At 40.9% G+C, this 22,655-nt stretch overlaps 1 protein-coding gene across 1 annotated transcript in view; it reads left to right on the forward strand.

The window, feature by feature from the left end:
• Positions 1-22,569, forward strand: part of USH2A (usherin) — a 375,341-nt gene extending 352,772 nt beyond the window's left edge. The window contains exons 65-72 of the mRNA XM_066546427.1: positions 5,531-5,740; positions 6,919-7,157; positions 7,739-7,956; positions 9,902-10,078; positions 11,708-11,791; positions 13,223-13,467; positions 15,611-15,841; positions 21,941-22,569. Of these exons, the coding sequence (XP_066402524.1) occupies positions 5,531-5,740; positions 6,919-7,157; positions 7,739-7,956; positions 9,902-10,078; positions 11,708-11,791; positions 13,223-13,467; positions 15,611-15,841; positions 21,941-22,030 (1,494 nt within the window). The 3' untranslated portion in view covers positions 22,031-22,569. The remainder of the gene's footprint in view (positions 1-5,530; positions 5,741-6,918; positions 7,158-7,738; positions 7,957-9,901; positions 10,079-11,707; positions 11,792-13,222; positions 13,468-15,610; positions 15,842-21,940) is intronic.
• Positions 22,570-22,655: the final 86 nt, after the last annotated feature.

The following is a 22,655-nucleotide window of genomic DNA, read 5'->3' on the forward strand; positions in this document are numbered from 1 at the left end:
TTCTAAGGCAAAATGCTGTTTTCTGAGTGTCTGAAGGAACTTGTTGCAAGCTGCTGACACATTCAGAGCTGAGATCTTGTCCCATCACAGACACACCTGTGATGGACCGTAAGTGCAGTGCAAAATGGCGCAAGGCACAGTGCCTGTTGTCATGGAGGGAGCCAGAAGCCACTGCTGGTTGGTATTCAGCTCTTTGGCTTGCTCTCTTGCAAGCAAGAAGGGTGGGAAGCATCTGGTCTCTGTGCTATGCACGGTATCCCAGCTCTTCCTGGCCTGGGAAGTCAGGAGCAGCTCACGACTGCTGCCTTCATTGAGGCAAGCTGCCCCCAGCACCCTTCTGCCTGGTGAGATCTCTACAGCAAGGGACAGTTCCACCTTCTCCACAGGCTGTTCACTGCCTGAGGGTCCCCTTTGCAGGGGTTTGAGTTCAAAACATAGTTTCCTTGATACAGATATGGGGCTTCAAGAGTGTTATAGCAGATGAATCTGTGTGGTTCAGGGATGGAAGTCATCTCATGGGCTTCTTCCACTGTCAGCATCTACAGTAATAACATCACTATTCTGTATCTATTCCCAAGGTGATTTTGGTGCCCTTGTTTCTGCCCTTATTGCAGAAGCTGTTAGCTCTACTAGGCCTGAACAGGCTCACTGTGGTAAGGTGACTCTTCTCAGAACGTCCTGTCCTGCTTTTCGCAAGTTTTGCCCCTTCTTGCTATGCCAATGAACCTTCAGGTTGTACTGTGATCATTTTGAGCAACCAATCACAGGTTTCTTCCAGGAACAGGGATCTATGAAGGCTCTATTTATGACCAAAAAACCCCAAGCTTAGTTACCTGTAAAACTGGAATTCTTCAGTTCTCTGAATATATGCTCTCTAGAGAGTTTTCTCCCCTCTCTTCTCTCTCTGGCTCCACTTCAAAGTGCAGTCTGAGCCAGGGGCCAGCAGATTGATAAAACATTAATTAGTAACCTTTGGTAGCTGATTTCAGAGCCCTCCCCTGGTTTTTAGGGACAGTGCAGCCTTTAACAGCAACACATCTTTTGGCAGGGTGCTGAGCCATGCACCATGATGTCAGACTTAATGCTTTTTGAGGCAGAATATTCAAAAAGTCAATAAACTTTTCTTGGCTTTCTGCTCTTTGTGTTTTGCCATTTAATATATCCCTAAGATGTGATTGCTTCTTGTTTGCTCCATGTTCCTATGTGGTCTTTCATAATTGTAAGAAGGTTATGCTGCTGCCTGTTAGGCTCTTTATATTTCTGTATGAATGTGATTAAATATTTGTGATGCTGATTATACCACAATTTCTAAAGATTGTCTGTGACCCCAAAAAGCTTTTTACAGAAGCCTAAATATGAAATTTCAGTTTAACCAGGCTAGCCAGGCAACATCTTCCATCCATGACTGTTTAGTGGTGCCTTCTTGAGTAGACATGACCTCTGATTTTAAAGACACTGCTCATTGTGGTTTCTGTTGCCATGCTGCCCCATTTTTTCCTGCAAAGAAGTGGCTAAACACCAGCATTTCCATCTGCAGTCAGTTCTGTGGATTTACTGCCCCAGGTTTCCAAACACTGACCAGGATTTACTTGGACAGCAATTCTCACAGGGAAATATTTTTATAACCATCCATCCTTTTACAGATGGTTGAGCAGAAGCAAAGGGAGTTAAGGGACTCCAGCTTAGGTCAGTGTAAATCTGGAATTCAGATCCTCAGAAGTCCTGTTTAGCTGTCACAGCTGTCTCAGAAGCTGGCGTTACAGACTCTCAGACACCAAGGGGGTTTCTGCTGGACACATGTCTTGGCAGGGCTGAGTAGCTGGTGTCTGTCTAGAAGACATGCTCAGACCATGTCTGTCTGTCAGGCCCACACAAACATGGCCATGACCTTGGCCTTTTTTTTCCAGAGAGTTGGGCAAAGCATCCCAAGAACAGAAGGGGTCATCCACCTGGGCAGCAGGCCTGACTGCCTCTGGTGGATCATGTGATTGAACCTCAATTACCTGACTCTTGAAGGAGTCCTTTAACCACTTAGCTGCAGTATCAAAGAGGATGAGCACAGAGTCACAGAATCTCCTGTGGAAGGGGACCCACAAGCATCATTGAGTCCAACTCTTGGCCCTGCACAAGTCACACCAAGGGTCACACCATGTGCCTGAGAGCATTGTCCAAATGCTCCCTGAACTCTGTCTGGCTTGGTGTTGTGACCACTTCCCTGGACACCCTGTTCCAGTCCCCAGCCACCCTCTGGGTGAAGAACCTTTCCTGATATCTGACCTAAAGCTCCCCTGACACCGCTTTGTTCCCTTGGGGCATGTCACTGGTCGCCAGAAAGCAGAGATTGGTGCCTGCCCCTTTGCTGCCCCTCACAAGGAAGCTGCAGGCCACAGTTAGGTGTCCACTCAGTCTCTTCCAGGCTGCACTGGATTGGGATTGTTCTTACAAGATTACTATTAAAACCCCAGGCTGCACTAATGACCCCAGACCTGGCAATGGGGTGACAGTAAACTGCTGTGTGTGAGGACAGCACCATCAGCTCTGCAAGGGTGCTTGGAAGGGTGCTCAAGTACAAGAGGCCTTGTCACATTGTTCTCAGCTAAAAAGGAGATAAAAATGCATCAGGAGCCAGGTACTGCATGTCACTGTCACCCCCTGCTTACACAAGCAGGACATTCCTTCCTCAGCTGGGCTCCCAACCCATAACTGTGTGTCTGATACAGGCCACTGCAGGGTGAGGAGGGTAGGCAGCAGTGCTTCTCCAACAACATTGATGTTGCTTTTCTGGTTTCAGCCCATTCCTAGGCTCAAAGGAACCAGAGACTCATATGCACATCATGTTCTCATTATTCTGTGCACAGTTTTCAGGGAGGGATGTGTCTTTGTCTCTATTTAAGCAATTCAAAGCCACTGGCATCCAGTAATGAATGCAGCTGTGGAAGCAGAAGTCAGCACTGGGACAAGAGATGGCATCCCTACTGTCATTATCCTACTTTTTTCTCTTTCCCAGGGGTGACTGCTCTGACAGTAGAAACATTCAGGAATTCCAAGCCTTCCGTTTTGTCTTTTACTTCCTCTGAAATGCACATCAGTCCTGCACAAAATATAAGACCAAACAAGATAATGGGGAACAGAGTGTCCCAGGGTCAGAGGGACTCCTCTCTGCTATAAATCTCCTAGTTCTGTGGCACAAGAGGACCACACACTGCTTGGGATGGGGAAGAAATCCTTACTCTGTTCTGTGACAATGGCCTTTTCTGGCTTCTGGCCCTTTCCTAGTAAGAGGCTTCTTGGGGAAGTGATCACAGCACCAAGCCTGAAAGAGTTTAAGAAGCATTTGAATAACACTCTTGGGTACACGGTGTGACTCTTGGGAATGGTCCTGGGCAGGGCCAGGAGTTGGACTCAATGATTCTTGTGGATGCCTTCCAGCTCAGTTTATTCTGTGATTCTGTGAATTAAGTCTTCTTTCTGAAATACGAGGTGTGAGACCTACAATAGATGGGGGATTGATGAAGGGAGAAGTCTCCATCCAACCCTCAGTGAAGTGTTTGCTTCCCAAATGAGTTGCATCCCTCTCTCCTCTAAAATTCCTTGGCAATTCCATTTTGAAGCTGAATTCCTGTGCTACACAGGAAGGCTCTGTTCCTAGCTCATCACCTTCAGCTGTGGGCAGCTTGCTCAGCAGGTCAGGCCTGGCGCTGTTACGCTCTGTGCTCATCAAGGCCACAGCCTGGATGTAACTGGAGCATTTGAGCCCAGGTAAGCACTGAGCCATTGCCAGTGCCACACTCAGAGCTGCTCTTTCCATGTGAGTTTTATTCTTTCCACAAAGTAATATGACCCTTGAAATGAATGACTGTGGGTAAATCTTTGTAGCAGCTGGAACTGAACTGAGATACAGGGTTTGACCTACTGCAGTAAAGTGAACAGTTTGACTTTATGAATAGTTCACAACAGAGATGTATTACTGATTCCACTGAAATGAAAGTGCTTTGGCTGAGCTTTTTATTGCAGGGCATCATCTCTACTTAGGATGGTTCTGTATGTTACTGATGGGATCAGGTAGGATCTTTGGGTTTGTAGTTGGCAGAACCTCAACCTTCAAAGCCACTTTAGTTGTTTTTATCCCTTTTCCTTCCCCAGGCTCCTTGTAAAGTGTCCTGTGTTCTTGGAAGTTATTATTGTAATCTGGAAGGATTCAGGGTCAATTTTGAACACCTCTTACTTCTAAACCGCCTGTTTTTTTTCCAGACATAGTCCCACCATTCCCTCCCCCGGACCAGTGCCCTAAGTAGATCACATAAGAATGTGTTTTACTGCAGTTAGAACTGCTCAACATGAAAGCTTACTAAGGAATACTTACACTAAAAATCGCTCAGACAGTCCTCTTGTATTGCCATTTAGATCTATCATTCTGATTGATCACTATGTGGTTGGCTAATATTGAGTCTAATTTAACCCTATATGCTCATGCATCCATCTATTCTGTCTATTGTTCCTGACATTCTACAAATTACTTACTCATGCAAATGATGACCTAAGGCAACCTTTTATGATATTCGTGTTTAATTATACAAATGCTTTTTGATAAATAAGATTATACATCCTTCCATATGTTTATTCAGTCCTTGATGAAAGCAAAATTTAATTTTCATGCAGATTTGTTGGAGAGTGTGTTTAATAAGTGCTGAGTTTTATGTAGTCTGCAGATCACTCTGGTTTTGGGTAGCTGACAAAATCAGTAGGCATAGTTCATAGAGACATGTGGGTTTTAATCAGGCCTAATTCAAGCTGCTAATTTTTGAAATTTTGGAACTGAAGTCATTGCCTTTGTGCTCATGCAATAAAGCAAATGTTGTTGTGAAAATAAATGAGAGATGCTGTATTAACCACACACTTCAGTGGGCTTTATTTATATTACAAGTTACTGAAAATATTGCCAAATAACTGATACATTAATATTTTTAGGAGAGGGATGTTCCTGTTAAGCTCACTGGTTCAAAAGAATAACTTGAGTTTGGCTTGTGTGATTCAGTCAAGGTGAATGCAACTTTTAAGTGTCACCCAAGGCCAGGCTGAATTCATCAGGGCTACCTACATAAGTGAAGAAAATATGCAGAAGGGAGAAATTGTCAGAACCAGATATGAGTATCTTTGCTCTGATGTCTTTGAAAACACTGTTCTTGTTGATTGCAGCTCCTCCAGGAGTCCTCTTGGCATGGTGTGACACAGACAGGGGTAGGAATTCAGAGTGTGAGGATCAGGTATGAAGACACAGGAGCACACACTGCCTGACACATGACTTTTGCTTCTTTTCCCTAAGTGTGGCAGTGGGAAATATTCCACCCTTCTGTTAAAAAATTACTGGGTCAACATACGTGCTGACTGGCCATCAAGGGGCATTTTCCAGGAGTGCCATTGTGCCGTGTTTCACCCAGTGCCAGTAGGGCTGCAGTAGCCCCTCTGGCTAACAGCAGGTGTTTTGTAGGCCTGAGCTCTTTGCTGACAGTTTCTTTGTTCTGTGTGGAAGGTGTGGTCAGTGAACTCGGTGGGCCGGACGCCCAGCAGCTGGTCCCGCTGCCGGACAGGCCCTGCCCCTCCCGAGGGCCTGGGAGCTCCCCTCTTCAGCACCGTGGCATCCACTGTGGCTGTGGTGAGCATCAGCCCCCCTCTTAAGCCTAACGGGGTGGTCAGTATCTACAGGCTGTTTTCTAATGGTTCCAGAGGGACTGATGTGGTGGTGAGTATTGTCAGCACTTTTTCTGTACTTCCACTTGTATTTTCTAGCTTTAGCAATTTTGTCATTACAAGCTGCTGCTGTTGGTCACAGACTGCCTTCCTCTCCTGGCCTCCCATGGTTAGCTGCTCTGCAATGCACTGTCCTGTCCGTGAGCTTAAGCTGTCTACTGATTTCACATTACCCATTTATTCCTTCCAGTGCACTTGGCTGTGGCTGTGTCTGATTCAGCCAGCTCATCCCATTGGTGCCTGCATGGCCTTCCTTTTCCATTCCCTCACACCTGCCATGCTGCTGGCTTGGCTCTGCCTCTGCCTCTGCCTCTGGCATCAAGGAGTACCAAGTGCTTCCCATTGCTTGCTTGACTGTCTTCTTTTTTTTTGCTGAACTCTGCTGAATCACATGCTGCCAAATGAGAGCAGATGTTGCCCCTTGTTGGTGTTTTCTACATATTTTTATTTCTTTGGCTTCAAAAAAGCTATACCAACAAATGACTACAGCAAAAAGGTGAAGTGGCAGTTCCTGTGAGCAGTTTCAGAGCAGGGCACTGATTCCTTTACCAAAACTGCCAGTTCTCCCTTACTGAGCTTAGGAAAGTTTCCTAACAGGCTCACCCAGCACAACGTCTGTTTAAATGCAGAGGAGCATCATGTTGGCTCTTGACTCAGATGTTCCTACCAGAGAACACATTCTCCTGTCTGGGAGTCACCTGACCCACCAGACACATTGGTGTCATGCTGCCCAGCACTGTTTCTTGCATCCATACTGAGGAAGCTTTTGAGATACGCATGATTATTTGCTAGCACATTTATCATGTAACTATTTTCCACATTAATTTATTTTCTGCTTCAGTACCAGTTATCCCAGAGTCTTCCTTTAATGGCTTTCAGCTTCTCTGTTGCTGAGAATGACATTTGCAGTTGACATACAGTGGTCACAGCTCAACTAAAGATATCATGAGGCCACTGATGGCGTCGTCTTTTCCTTTGAAGAGCGTCCTTTAACTTCATAATGGGAGAAAAACACAGAGTTCCCATTACACAACAGCTGCATTAGTGTCAGACTTAAAGAAGATGCAGAATCTTCTGCCTGTCTTCTTCTGGGGTTAATTGACCTCCATAACTCTTATTTAGTACTTGTGGTGCTTGAAGCTGTGACAAGTTCCCTCTTCATTTTCACAGCTGTCAGAAGGGACTGCCACCCAGCAGACAATACATGGGCTAAAACCTTTCACCACGTACTCCATTGGTGTGGAGGCCTGCACCTGTTTCAATTGCTGCAGCAAAGGACCCATGGCTGAGTTCACCACGCAGCCGGCTCCACCCTCGGAGCAGCCTCCGCCGCAGATCCGCACCGTGACCTCCAGGAATGCCTCTTTCCAGTGGAGCGCCCCTCAGTCACCCAACGGCATCGTCACCAGGTAGGAGCTGCCACCCAGCTGAACCTGCACACCACCTTGGCTGGAGCTAGTGCCAGAACAATGTGAGCTGGAATTCCATGGCTGAGGGCACTGAACAGTTGTGGCAGTCACACTCCTTCCTTGTCATGCTGGTGGTGACATTCCCTGTAGCCTGAACACTTTCTGGGAAGTTTTTTCATACAGTGATTGCTTTTCTCCTGAGCAGGATACCGGGGAGGATAAAGGTGGAAAGGATGAGCTGTTGTGAGTGGAGGTGGTTGTCGGACAGCTGTGGCTGAGTAATGAAATAGTTGTGAGTTCAACTGGCAGTGATGAGAGAGCAGCAATCTGGAGTTACTTAGGCAAAAATCTTGACTTGCAGAAGAGGGCAGCAAGGTAACAGGCATAAACAGTGAGTGTGATTTACCACCACAATTGCCCAGTTATCTCACAGTTAGGACCAAAATCTCCAAGAGAAAAACTGGGATCAGGTCTATTTTCTTCTCCATTAGCCAGACAGACAGCAGTTAGGACAAAATGTGGGATTGGCTTTTATGTTATTTAGGGCCCTTCCTTCATCACAATCTCAACTTTGTTCTTAGCTACGAGCTCCACGTGTACATGGCGTGTCCTCTGAACCTACAGCCAGCAGTGAAGGCTTGCAGTCCTGGCCCAACTGAGGTGAAGTACACAGGGAAAGGACAGAGTGCCAACGTGTCCAACCTGGAGCCTTACACAACTTACAACCTGCGAGTTGTGTCCTACAACTCTGTTGGCAGTAGTGCCTCCGAATGGATCGGATTCACTACGGAAAAGGAGCGTGAGTATGAGAAATGCACCACTGACCAGTCATGCCTGTTTCTGAGGGCCAAATTACTTCCTCACCTCTGGGAGAGAGGACATCCCCAGAAACCTCTTCTTCCCTGTCCCTGGTCACTGCGTCTCTGCTGAACATTCATTGAAATTCTGCTCTGGGGCTTAACTGCTCATTCCTTCAAAAATATTTCTTTGCTCATCATCTGATGTCACATCCTCTATCTTGGGAGCCTGGAAACCTTTTATTTTACTGAAAATGGGCAGCAAAGCTGCAGAACATAAAATGTTCTAAGTATTACCAGAAGGCTGATGTGTAGTAATAAATATACTACCATAAATAAGCCCTTGGAAAAGTGGAGATCTTGAAAGAGACCTGGTGATTGTTTTCAGGAACAATCTTATTGTCCTAATTCATGCCACACTTCTGCTAGGATTCATAAAAGTTTTCCTTGGATACCATCTGGATGCTTGTGAACACTGAAGTAAGAATTTGTTGCTGTTCAACCACTGCAGGCACTGCTTTAAGGCCATGTGGTGGAATGCATGGAAATTAAACATGCAGGACCTGTGCCTACAGGCAGAATAGATTTTGCCATCAAAACTGAATTTGTAGTAGTCTAACATCAGCTTTTATTAAAAAGATCTATAGTGCTGTAGCCAGAGTCATTCCGTAACAGATGAGATGGGCATTTCATCTCAGTCTGTCAGGTCAGGGCAAAGACGATGTTCACTTTTTATCTCGTGTCAGGATTTCAGAATCACCTTTCTAAAAATCCCTTTTGCATCATTTGATAGTTCTGCCAAGTAATTACTCAAAATCTGTAATCTGATACATCCTTAGCTGAAAATTTCAGGTAGAACAGGCCCAGATTTTTTTAATGTTACCACTGAAAAGAAAACCCCACACCAAATGCAAAGGAAAAAAAAACACAGAAAGACAACCAGCCAACCAAAAAACAAACAAATAAAAGAAAGATCCCTTATGTCCAAAGCTGTATTTTATTAAATTGCAAGTTAAAAGGCTGGAAAATGATTATGAACTTTTAAATGGAGAAAATTCATAAGGAACTGGTGAGACACATAGAACAAAAGGATTTGAAAACAATTTTTAATCCCCCACCCACTAGGTCCAAAGTCCTCTTCTTTCAGTCTTGCTTTTCTTGCCTTGCTGACCTCTTCACACCAGGCTTACAGAGTCCCTCTTTCCTTGAGTCTCTCTGACTGCTTCCTCTTGCCTCGAAGGCTTGCTTTAGTGACAGTGGGCAATTAGCAGCAAAGTGCAGCTGGACAAGCAGCTTTCTTGTGAGCAAAACAGCAAATACGGGGCAGATGGCTTAATGGCAGCACCACAAGAAAGGACCACCTCAAACTTAAATGAAGTTTTTTGTCAGCAAGCTGTTGAGCCCAACTGATGAACTCTTCCTCCCTGAAGTGAGTTCTGGGTTTCTTTTCTGTCTGCCTGCCATCTGTTCTCATTTTTCTGAAACCCCATGTTTTCATGTATGCGCATGTGTTTAAGATGATCTCAGCAATTTCTTAGGGCTTGCAAAAGAACCCTCTTCATAACAGCTCCCACAGCCCAGCCTGCTGCAGTCAGGCTTTCACAACCTCCTGTGTCTCCCTGTCCTCTGCCTTAAGCTGGAACTTAATTTGTAGGGTTTTAGTGTCAGTACCACATACACAAAGGCAAAGGGAGGGAGTTCAATATTTGATTTCAGGATATATCTCTGCTTTCTCAGTGCAGAGGCTGGCATGCTACAGCAGCTTTTTCTGTTCTCCTTGTATCTTCCCTAATCATACACATGGCTATGAGAGAAAAGGGGGAGTGCATGTGGCAGAGAGCTTGTATTCTGGAGAATCTCTTTCTCTTGGCTGTATAACTCACCAAATCACTTCTAGCCTACTGACTAGAAATTCACAGAATTGAGCTCTTTTTCCTTGTTCTGCAGCACCTCGGTACATGGCTCCATTCTCCGTGGTCAGCAATTTATCCGTCATCCACATTGACTGGAGCCGCACCTTCGTGCTGAACGGGCGCCTGAAGGAGTATGCGCTGACGGAGAGCGGGCAGCGCATCTACAGCGGCTTCGACACCGAGCTATACTTGCCAAGGACATCTGACAAAAGTCAGTTTCCCACAGCTTCCTCTCTTGGAGAATGTGTTAAGCGAAATTAATAGTATTGTGTGCTGAACTTTTGCTGTGTTGCCTGATTTCTTCAGCCTGACTAGCTCCCAACAGCGAGAGTGGGCCGTCCCCAGAAAGCTGTCGAATCCAGGGTGCAGCTGTAGGGCACAGCTGCTCTACCGCACAGGTGGACTGCATTGGGGATAGGACTGCGCCAAGGACAGGGACAAGGAACAGGGAGAGGTCTTCTGTATGTTTTCCAAAGGAGTTTATTCCCCTGAGGGTCAGGGACAGAAAGACACTGACTCAAATGCATACATCAACTTATAAATGGGGAGAGGACCCAGGGGAGGATACAATCTTCAACCAACTGGGAGAAACTGGAGGTGGAACACAAGGCGGGGAATACAATGTTTAAACCAATATGGGACTACAGGGGAGGAGAATAGCTTAAACAAACCAATGGGGTTTCAAAGGATACAAAATTGATAGGGAAGTTTCTAGAGAAAGGGGCAGGCTTGGGGAGGGATTGACATTCAGTGGGAGGAGGAACAGGGAACAAAAGGGCCGGTCTTTGCAGAGAGGGACAACTAGGGCAAAAACCAACAACACAGGAGGTAAAGGAACAATCCATTAGGAATAAAATATGCTAAAACAATACAAAATAGGAAGGATTGTAAAACTGACTACTGCATGACAATCAAAAACACACTGCAACAAACTCTAAAAAAAATTTCTCCATTTCAATCCCAAGCTAAGACCAAAGGAGCATACAGCCACGCCAAAAAAGTATCTAAGCAGATCCTTGAAAAAAAATCCATAGAGCTAAGCTTTCTCTTAAACATTATACCTGACTGGGTGAGACTGTTTTGATTCACAATGATGGTCAAGTTTTCCCAAATCCTGAAGCTGTGTTGCAATTCCATCCTTCAGGGCTACAGTCAGGGAAATATATAGAAGTCTTCAGTTTCAGGAAAGACTGGAGCTTGAATTTTCATTTGAATCAAACAAATTAAGTCAGTAGCTCTTGGAACCAGACATGTTTTGAAATACAGTTTCATTCTAGAAATTTGCAGTCTTTAAAATAAAAGGAAATTATCAACAGGGGAAAAAAAGGGGAAGAAAAAGCAGCAAGAAAAATGTTTTCTGTTTTTCTGTTTTGATGACGTTGGAATGTTGTATGTCAAAGAATTTTGTAATTTATTTTTTGTCTTACTGATTACTGCAATGATGCTAATGCTTTATTTGTTTTTATTCAAATGTTCTTAATATGTTTGTTTTAGCCATGAATGAAGTATGAGGGATTTAGGGCAAAGTGATGAAAAAATTGAAAGTTGCCACAAATATTGGAAAAGGAAGAATTGAGTAGTGAAAGAGAAACATAATTTGTAGCAGCATCGTAGTGATGATTGCTCATGATCCGCCATGATTCATAGTTTAGAATTTCAATACCAATGTGTAAAGAATTGTGAAGCTCTGATATGGGACTCAGGTGGATTATGATGGGTTGTGTGCTATTCCTGCCTTTTTTTTAGACATGACTGTTTGCTGGTAAATAATGGTGAAAAGCAACACCTAAATAATTTTTATTTCTGCTGCTGACAGTATTTTCTAATTTTTTTTGCTCAGCCTTTTTGTTTCAAGTGACCTGCATCACTGATGAAGGGAGTGCCATGACACCAGTCATCAAGTACAACGCTGGAGAGGGAGTTGGTAAATACATGAAGAAATTACCTAGCACCTGTTCATTTGATGTGTTTGTGCTTGAAATTTGGTATTAGTGCATGCCAGGCAGGATGGCATCTCACTGCAGGAGTTTCCTTAGTGCCTTGTTTATGAGGTATGTAGGTAATGTGCTTTTTTGCCATATATGGATTTCTGTTCTTTACATCACAGAATTATTGAGTCCTTTAGGTTGCAAAGGACCTTTAAGATCATTGAGTCCAACCATCATAGAATCATAAAATGGTTGGGTTGCAACTTCCAGCTCCCTGCCATGCAGTACAACTTCCACTAGACCAGGTTGCTCAAAGCCCCATTCTGCCTGGCCTTGAACACTTCCAGGAGTTGGACAATTCTCATGATTATCTTCAGATCTTCTCCTCAGACATGTAATATCCTTTCATTTTTACCTAAGTATATTGCTCCAAAATGCTGTGCTTTTTTCTGCTAAGTTCCTTGTTTGAGCTATTTCTAACTGAATCAATTAACTGGTTTAATTAAGTTCTTTTTTATGTGGCATCTTGTTCAGCCTTTTAAAATAAATCTGCCTTATATTCGCAATTAGTCTTTACTCCGCATTTCCCTTATATCCCTTTTCATGCTTTCACTCCATTATCCTGCAGACTTTCAGGCAAGGCTGCCTTAAAGGCATTATAAAATGTTCCCGGTTGCTCTACATCCATACCTTCCACACTCTGCCCCTTTGTTCTTTTGATTGCTGCTTTTACCCAGAGTCTATTGAAAACTTGAATGGCACTGTGGGCAACTTGAAGAGGAGGCTTGCAAGCAAAGGTGCTGAAAATTCCTTGGCCAAGAGTTTGGTTGTACATGTAGGATTCCAAATAACCAGGAAATACTGTCACTGAGATTTCTTACACTTTTGTTGTGCATAAGCAAAGCCAACCACGTGACTGGTTTGTTTTCTAGCAGCTGGGGGAGAGAAATAGTAAAATGTTTCATGTTGCTTGCTTTTGTATTAATGTATTAAAACCTTCCTCCTTCTCTTTTGTTAACTGCACAGGCCTATAACTGCACAGTTGTTCTGGAGAGAATGTCCTCTATCTGTACCACTCCGAAATTACTGTAGTAATTTCCACTCTTCAAGGTTACTTGGAGAACCCTTTTTTCCTCACATTCCACCACCACTACCTCCTTTCTGAAGAGCTGCTGATGCAGTGGTGATTTCCAGCCTAAGCAGCAATGCCAGAGCTTTAAGCAGGGTCTCTTGAGGGTAGTAAGTTTTTTATTACAGCCCGCTAGCATATTGAACCATTATGCCACCTTGAACATAAGTGCAAATAAGCACATGACGACAAAATTACTTAAATTTCTGCCTAATTTATTAGTGAGGAAAGGGATGGCATATTGTTAAATGCTTCTTGAAATAACTGTCCCTTTCTCCCCTAATCCCTCTTTTTACAGGTCTGATCTTGACAACGCCTGGAGAGAAGGACAAAGCAGAATCCAAACGTGCAAAATTCTACAACGAGTTGTGGTTTGCAGTGCTGATGGTAGTTCTAGGTTTGATCCTCTTGGCTATTCTTCTCTCCTTAATTCTTCAGAGGAAGGTCCACAAGCAACCTTATGCACGAGACAGGCCTCCTTTAGTTCCACTCCAGAAAAGAACATCACCAATGAGTGTGTATTCATCAGGTGAAACCCATCCGGTATGTTTGGAAAAATGCAGCCAGTTTATATCCATGATACCTGCCCTATCAAACACACACACAAACGTTTTCTTCCTCCTTCCAACAGTTTGTTGCACATTTGGTTACCAAGTGGAGGCTGTTTAGTGTAGAGAAAGGACTGTCTGGTCCCATACGAGCCATATCTGTGTGGGCACACCAAGCAGGGTTACAAGAGCTTAGTCCAAACAGAACTCTGGGACACCTGGTCTGCAGGCCCTGAAATGCTTCTGATGCCTAAGACAAACTTTGAATCTGGAGTCACAGGATATGCAAAGCCATTGCTGTCACCTCATGTTAGCTGACATCTGCAGTAGAGCTGAGAAGTCTTTGGCATGCTGTGAGAAGGTAGATGATAAAATGTGCTTTTCAGGGGAACCTTTCATGTGTTCCCAGCTGCCTGCTGTGGATGGCTAACCAAGATCACTCTGACAGTCTTTGTCAGGTATCCAGGAGATATGCTGCAAAGAACAAGACTTAGGGAGAGGCTTTATTTCTTGGCAGTATCCATCTACCACCCAGCTGGACTGCTCTAGGACAAGCAAGCCAGGAAGGTTTGGAGTAGAGCGAGAGTAATCAGGGAAAATGCTAGAGAACTTCACAAAATGCACGAGTGCGTTTTTGCACATGGACCCACAGTGGGGGCATCAGAGTGGTGGGAGGAGGGCTACTGGGAAGTGATAAAGAGGAAGGCTCTTTTTATCCTGAGAAGTTATAACTCTGAAAAAGAACACATAAAAAACATGTTCCATCATGTAGCAGAGTAGTAGCGCTATCCTACCCCTTGAAAAGCAAAATAAAAGGAATATGGCAGTTGTTATGGGATTGAGAATGGGAGCAGCCATGCCTTCCATTTTCGTGCTTCTTCCAGGCACAGGCCATGAGATGATTCTTCTTGTCACTTCTCAGCTTCTTTTTCCTGTGAGCACCATCAAGCAGCATAGTGACTCCTGCATCCTTCACGCATTCTGTTCCTTCTTGTCTCGGTGCCAAGACACTGCATCTGTGCCTCAACCAAGAAGCTCTTGGAAACAATGGGATTTCCAGTGTGCCCCTTCTCCTGGCAAAGGCTAAGAGCATAAGAAACTTTTTTTTTTTTTTGTCTCATGGTTTTGATTCCTTTTCCTCTACAGTCTGTCATCTTGTGTTATTCCTCTTGACTTTAAAATGTCTTTGCTGTTGGCATGCCTGCACAATTCCTTCTCATATTCCTGCTCTTTCTTTTCTTTTTTTTTTTAACTTTTTTTTCTTTTTCTTCTTCCAACAGCTCATGGACTTTATAGAAAGGAAGATTTTTAGTGCAGCAGTTGAAGGACTGATCTGAGAAGTTAGGACAGAGCTACCATGGAGCGGCAAAATTGCTTGTTTTACAATTGTTAGTGAGGTCATGGCAAGCAGTGCTGGCTGCTCACACAGTACTTTGACCACTTAAAAATTAAACAGTGTCTGGTCTTTGCCAGTTCCCCTACTCCCCCACATCCTGCTGTACAGTTCTCCCTCACAGAGCTGCAGCTAATTCACATCCTCTGTCAGATACCTCTACACTGCAGCTTGCCCTGCCCTAATGCTTTTCCTCCCTCTCTTTAATCTCAGTTTGAAACTATTGCTGACATGTCCGATTCATCAAGCAGCGTCACTCTCAAAAGATACACGATGCACTTTGAGGTAGAGTCCTCAGCTTGCAGAGTGGCCAGACATGTGGTGTGTCAGATGACCCAAGCATGCACAAAGGCATCTGACACTGCATGTTTCTCCTGGTGGGTGATGATTTTTCCCCTGGTGATGAAAAGATCTGCAAACATCCTCTTGCTGTGCAAGTCTAGACTATCACAAAAATCTTGGGACTTCTGCTTGTTGGTACTTCAAAAAAAAATGAGGAAGAAGAAAAGAGAAAAAATGGGGAAAATTCTGGTTTAGTATTGGTGGCTTTTTTGTTTGTTTTTAATTATATGATTGTTCTACAGTAGGGAAAGGTCTGGGCTTTTTCTCTTCTGTTTATAGCTGCATGATTTTGAGGCATGGTTTTCTCTGTTCCCTTCCACTCCTGCTTTCATTTTGTTCAGCTAAATTATTTAAAACCACACTGTTTATTTTTTTTATTTATTAATTTGTGTCTACCTCACAGGGACTGGCAGATACAAAAATCCCAGGGGCTGGTTCTCCCACGAGCAACCGCAGTTTCCGTCTGGGAGCCGGGGGGAGGAGGCCGAGTCAGGGCCAGCTGAGCCGCACGTACTCCCCCGCCTCTCTCCATCGCAGTGTCAGCCAGCTGCTCAACCTCTACGACAAGAAGACTTTTGATGAATCACCTTGGGATGCCATCCTTCACAACCATCGCTCTACTGGCCGTGGCTTGGTAAGGGCTCCTGCTCCCCTGGGATGCTGCTGTGCGTCACCTGCTAGAGATTTGTCTGTTCTGTTGGAATCATGAGACAGTCTAAATGTCATGACTTCCTGGAGATGCAGCCAAAAGGCCTCGAAGGACATGGCCATAGCTTAGATCCTCAAAATTCTTCAAGTCTACTGTTTTCTTCTAGAGTTGCAGGTGATCACATACTGCTCTTACAGGATACAAGTGATCCATGTGCATCTCTTTAAGGTTTCCATTGAACTATTAACTCTTTGGTTATCAAGGAAATGTACCCTGAAGAATTCCCTTCAATTTGGTGGTTTTTTTCTTTCCATGCAATTCAGCAAATGTACATGTCTGAGGTGGTATGTCTTGGCATCCTTCGCACATTTAGAGCCAGAGGCAGGAGGTTGTGTTCTATTGACTCCCGTTCTATTAACTGGGACTCAGGTGCTGATGAGATCTGCTCTCTGTCCTCTGCTCAGTCGCAATGCAGAGATTTTGTGAATGCTCAGATCTCCTGGCATGTGTGACAAATTAATTCAAATTCTGACCACATGGGACTAGAATAAGGTTAGAGGGGGCAGGCAAAGTATTTCTCTTTTAATACAGGACAGAACTAGACAGTGTCATCAACAGGGATCTGAACACACAGATACAAGGCATGATTTTCAAGCCAAGGACAGTGATGACCTCCATTCCTCCTTGTCACCAGGAAACAGGCTTTTTAACTTCCAACCTTTCCTGACCAAATGCATGAGAAGGGCTTCAGTGATCAGTGAGGCATGAATTTCCTTCCTAAAAATATGAAAATTAGGGTTCCTAAAAAGAACCCAGAATGGGGGTGAAGGACCTATTAGGTAGTAACAGAATTACATGGTTAGTGAGTGCAAGTTAGTGAGTGGATCTTGTCCAAAATGCAACTGAACTGGACGATAGTCTGACACATAAATCTAAGTAGCTTCCTCAGACTTTCACCTTCAGTTCACCAAACACCTGGAAGGGCTGGAACATATGGGCTTACCACAGAATAGGGGTGTTCGTTCCATCACTGTGAACCCACTTAGAGCCCAACAGCAGGACCAAGGAGGCCAACAAGGTAGTGATTACTCTAAGCAAAACCCCTCTAGGGACAGCTTAACTTCCAGCCTGCACTCTGCAGCTCATGGACTTCCCAATCCAGTGTTATCATGAGTCAGCCTTCCCATTTTCTCAGAGCTATCAAATCCTTGTGATTTTGATTCCCTGGGGAATAACAACTCACCAGGGCGCCCCTTTCTGTGCTCCCATTAGCCAAAAGAACAGCTCCTGCTGCTCAGAGAGAGCTCTTGCTCCAGCCACTTACCTTGGGCTGACACCATGACTTAGTTGAGGTTGCAAAACCCCCCATGTGCACATTAGAATGAGTTTAAAAATACTCCAGTGAGTTTCAGGAGTGGCAAAAGCCAGACAACAAAAGTTTTCATTTCCTTTTGGTGGCAGACAACCCTCACAGCATGAGCTCAGCTGCTTTATCAAGTCAGCAGCTCTTCTGTCTATCAACCTCACATTAGACATGTGTACAAAAGAAATACAAAAAATGTATTTGTTTTGGTTTAGGGTAAATTTGAGTGAAAAATTTTAAAGGGGATTTTTTAGAAAGTAGATTTAAGTTTTTGTTTTTTTTAAATTAGTTTGGGAAAAGATATTTTGGAGAAAAGTGGAAAATTTGTTTATTTAATAATAAAGTATTTATTAGTATAAAAAATGAATAATAATAATAATAATAAATTTTTTGTGGCTTTAAAAGAGATGATAAATTTTGAAAGTTTTTTATGGTTTGTAGTTTGGTTTATTTAGTTTTTTATTAGTTTTTTTGTTTTGGAAATGTGGTTTAGGTTTAGTTGTGTGAGTTGGTGGTTTTTTGGGTGTTTAGTTTAGAGTAGGTTTAGTTTTAATAAAAGGAAAAAAATTATAGTTTAGGAATTTTTTTGGTTTACTTAGTTAAAAAGTAGTTAAAAGTAAAGGAGAGTTTTGTTTTGTTGTTTGTGCTGTAGATAATATAATTTAGGAGTTGAAATGTGGAGGAGTGAGTGCAGTTTTTGAAAATAAATTGTGTGGGGTTATTTTTGGGGTTTTTTTGTTTTTAGAATTAGTTTAAAGGGTGTAAAATTTATTTTTGGGTTAAATACATGAATGGGATATCATTGACTATTATAAACTTATTTTAGAATATTTTTTTATTTTTATACTGTTAGTTATTAAAAATATATTTAAAATTTTATAAATATGTATAACATAAAGAATATATAGCTATATATAGATAGATAATGGTAGTAATATTTAGTAAATAGTGATATTTATATATAGTTTTCATTTAATAATTAGATTTTTTTTGGATATATATGGTGTAGTTTTATTTTTTTATATTAGGTATAATGTGTAATTTGGTTTTTGAGTAATGATAATTTTATTAATGGGTCTGTTTGTATTTGAGGTAGAATTGATTTAAACTTTTTTTTAATAAATTTTTATATGTGTTATTGGGATTTTGGTTTTGTTTATTGTCTATAGGGATTTAGATTGGGTAGGGTTTGTTTTGTTGGTGGAATTTTGGGTGTTAATTAGGTGGTTTTTGTTAATATTTTTAAATTTAAAAATATTTTTATTTAATGTTTTTTAGGTGGTTTTTACCAGTTTAATGTATTTTTTAAATTTTGTTTGTAGTTGGTATATGGTAGGGGATATGGTATATTAATTTAATGTTATGGTTTTTAGTTTAGGTGTTGATAAGACTGTTTTTGAAATCAGTTTTGTTGTTTAATTTAATTTTTTTAGGGGTATTATATTTTTTAATTACTTATTTTTATGGTTTAGGATGGTGTTATGGGTTGCAATGTGAGGTATAGGGTAGGTCATTAGTTATTTTGTTGTGGTTTTTATTATTGCTAGTATATAGTGTTTATTGTGGAGTGTTTGGGGTAGTGTGATGTAGTTAATTTGTTAGATTTTTTATATTTATATTTGGATTATTGTTTATATTACAGGGGTTTTATTCGTTTGGTGTGTTTGATGGTACTGTATGTTTTATAGTTATAGATAATTTGAGAAATATTGTTTATGATTAAATTTATTTTTTGGGTTTCTATTTATTTATAGGTGGTATTTTTTTAGGATTTGAGGTATTATGGGTTTATTGAGTTAAGAATAATTATTTGTGTTGTTAATTTACGTTTTTGATTTTTTTGTAGTTTATTTGTTGTTTCCGTGTTTTTTATTAGTTTGATTTTGGGGGAATATGGGTATTTATATGGTGGATTTTTATAGATAGTTTTTTTGGTTTGGTAGTGATTTTTCTTGTTTTTTAGTAGTTTAAATTGGGGTTTTTTAAGGTTAATTAGGGTTTCTTTAGTTATTTTTATAGAGTATTGATTACTTATGAATTAGTGTAGAAGTAATGTTTTGGAGTTTTTTGATAATGTTTAGGCTTAGTTGAAAGTTTTTGAGTTTAGTAAGTTGGTTGATTTATGTTTTTTTTAGTAGCTCTTGTAAGTTCTTGTGTGGAGTTGTATATGTTTGTTTTTAATTTTTATTTTTATAATGTGATTAGAATTATTAGTTTTATTTTTATAATGTGATAAGAATTATTATATCAATAAGAATCCAATAATTTTATAATGTGATAGGAATTATTTACACTCTTTTAGTAAAAAGAGTGTAAAGTAATTTTTTTGTTGGTGGTTGGTTGGATGATGGAGTTTTTTTTTTTGTGTTATTTCTTTTTCAGTTTTTTTGTTTATGAGATTAAAGGTTTTATATTTAGGTTAACTTGTAATTATTTTTAAAAGTTTAGAGTGATTTAGATTTTTTAATATGGGTGTGTTGTGTGATGAGTGTAATTTATTTGTTTTATGTGGTATTGGTGATATGGTGGGTAGAGGGAATTTTTGTTTTGAATATTTATTTTAGTATTGCAGTTGGGATGTTAGGAGGAGTTGTATTTTGATGTTGATTATTTTTGAGGTGGCTTGGATCTTTTTATAGGTTGTTAATTTTTTTTTTTGAGTGTAGTTGGTTTTACATTTTTTGTAATTTTGGTTTTGGAATTTTATTGGTTGATTCTGAGTTTTATTAGGTATTTTTTGGTAAAGACTTCAGGATAGATTATGGTTTTGTTTGTAAAGTAGAGCATGTTTTTTATATATGGTTTTGATTTGATTGGGTTAAGGGTTACTGTATGAGTGATTTTTTTGTTTGATTTGGGTAAAGGTTTGTTGTTGTTTAGGGTTTAATTGGAAAGTAGTTTTTTTGTGGGTGATTAGGTAGAGAGGGTTTATAATTTGGTTGTATTTAGGAATAAGTATTTTTTTAAAGTTTATAGTGTTTAGAACAGTTTGTGGGTTATTTTTGTTGGTTGGTGGAAATGTGAGTTTGATGATGATGTTGGTGGGAATTTGATGTTGTTTATTTTGTTTTTTATTTTTAGGAACTTGATTTTTTGAAGTTTTTAAATGTTTATTTTTTGATGGTGAAATTGGTTTTTTTTGAAAACTTGGATGATTTTTAAAATATTTTTGTTGTTGTATTTTTTATATAATGATCTTATTGATGTAGATGTTTGGGAGTTTTAATTTTTTTTTGTGTAGTTTGGATTAGTTTAAGGTAGATGGTGGGATTGAGTTTTTATTTTTGGGGTGGTTAGTTTTAGGTGTATTGTGTATTTTTTATTGTAAAAATTGTGTGTTAGGGATAAAATTTGAGTTATTTTTGGATAAGAGAATAAGTTTAGGGATTAAAAAAGGCATTAAAATGTTTTAAAAGTTTAGGGATTAGAAATATATGAAGGTTTTTGTTTTGAGAGATTATGATTTTAAGTAATATGGTTATTGATTGCTTTTTTTATTATAGAGTAAGTATAATTAAAATGTAATTAGTATAGGTTTTTTTATTTTTTTGGATTATGTGTTGGATGTTAAAAAATGTCTTGGCGATGTTAATAGTGGTATATTACTTTGTTGTTTTGGATTTTTTGTTTTTATTGGAGTTTTAGTATGTTTGGTATGGTACTGCTTAGTGGTGGAGTTACTTTATTTAAGGAATGATAGTCTATAGTTAATTTTTAGTTTTTTAGATTTGTGTATGTTAAATGGGGTTGTTGAAGGGTGAGGGGGTTTTATTGAGTATTTTTTTGGCTTTTAGTTTATGGATTGTTTTGTGGATGGGGATTATGGCATTTTGAGCCATTTTGTACTGTTGGCAGTGCACTGTCGAGGTGGCAACTGGTATTTGTTGGTTTTTTATTTTTAGGAGTTTTTTTGTAGATGGGTTTTTTGATAGTTTAGGTAAGGTGTTTAATTACTTAATGCTCTTTGTTTTTATAGCCACTATCTCAAACACTTACTTGAGGTTTTTTAGGTTTTTGAAATACTTACTTTGGAGGAAGTCCATGCCTAAAATGCATGGGGCTTCTGGGCTAGTTACAATATGATGTTTCTTTTATTCATTTTTAGTTAGAGTCATATCAGTGCATTGTTTTACATTGCCCTGAACAAACCCAAGACAAGACTCTGCTCCTGTGTTGCTCAGCTACTCTCTTGCAAAAAAACCTCCTGCAATGTTTTTGAGTCAGTTCTTTTTATTACACACAGTAGCTTAGGAACGGTGGTTTCAAGTTTGGTTCACCCCTTGTCTAGCCTGAAAATCAATCTAGTGAATGGCTGCAGTGGAAGCTTGAAGAACAAAATTTTACCTAAATCATGCGTGAGGAGGTTGTTACGCAAACAAAAATGTAAACATGTATTTTTTCTTTTCATGGCTCCAAGTTCCCCAGTACACTGTAACAAACACTGTATTATTGACCATTCGTCAGATATATAGAGTAATTAAAGGGATTGATTGTGGTTTTTTAACTTACTGCTTATTGTGAAAACCTAATTGCCTTGGATTCAAGTGCTTATATGCTTTAGGTTCTTATCTTATCCTGGGAGGAAAAGTAAGACATTAGAAATGCACTTATTTATCTATTTTAGAACCAGTTTTAGTGGGTAGGAGGAAAGAGAAATGAAGAAATCACCTTTAGTCTGGTACAGCTTTGGCTGATATTCTTCTTTTTTCCCTTTCTTACAGTACGTAGATGAAGAAGATCTTGTCAATGTCATCAAAGGCTTCAGCACTGTCACCAAAGAGCACACCACATTCACTGACACCCACCTCTGAAGAACAAAACCAGCTTTTCTAGAAAGAGGAAGTGGGTAACTTGCCAAAAGCAGCCTGCATGGCCTTTGCAGGCAGAGATAGGGCTGCTGTTTCCCCACCCCTTACCCTGGAGTTCATAGATAAAACTGGTTTTTGGGAGGGGACTGGGGAGGGAGGGTAAGTTGGCCTTTTTTTCAACATCCCTTTCACTGTGTAGTAAAAACTGTGAGCTAGCACTGACACCTCAGAAAGGTAAGAGAATAGTTTGACAATCCCTCAGTCATACAGTAGTCAAAGACTGAAGGTAGAGGCTCCCATCTTTGTCTCTCATCCAGCTTTCCCAGCTGAGGAGGGTTGTAGGGGCAGGGGAGGGAGGGAGGGAGGGGGACAGGGCAGCATGTTTGGTATGGAAAAGTCTTTTACATGTCCAAAAACCAGCATGTGGCTAAAAGGGGCCTGCATGGCCAGATGTCCATGTTTTCTCCTGGCCTGACAGAGCTCCACCATAAAATTGTGTTCATGTACAGGTGAATAAACAGCACTGAAGGAATTCTTATGAAGTTGTTGTAGCCTTTGTGTTCTCTCACTCCCTCTTCTCCTCCCTCTCAGTTCAAGTTAAAAAACCCAACAAAACAGGTCATTAATA

This window comes from Molothrus aeneus, chromosome 3, assembly GCF_037042795.1.
Source record: "Molothrus aeneus isolate 106 chromosome 3, BPBGC_Maene_1.0, whole genome shotgun sequence".
Taxonomy (NCBI): Eukaryota; Metazoa; Chordata; class Aves; order Passeriformes; family Icteridae; genus Molothrus; species Molothrus aeneus.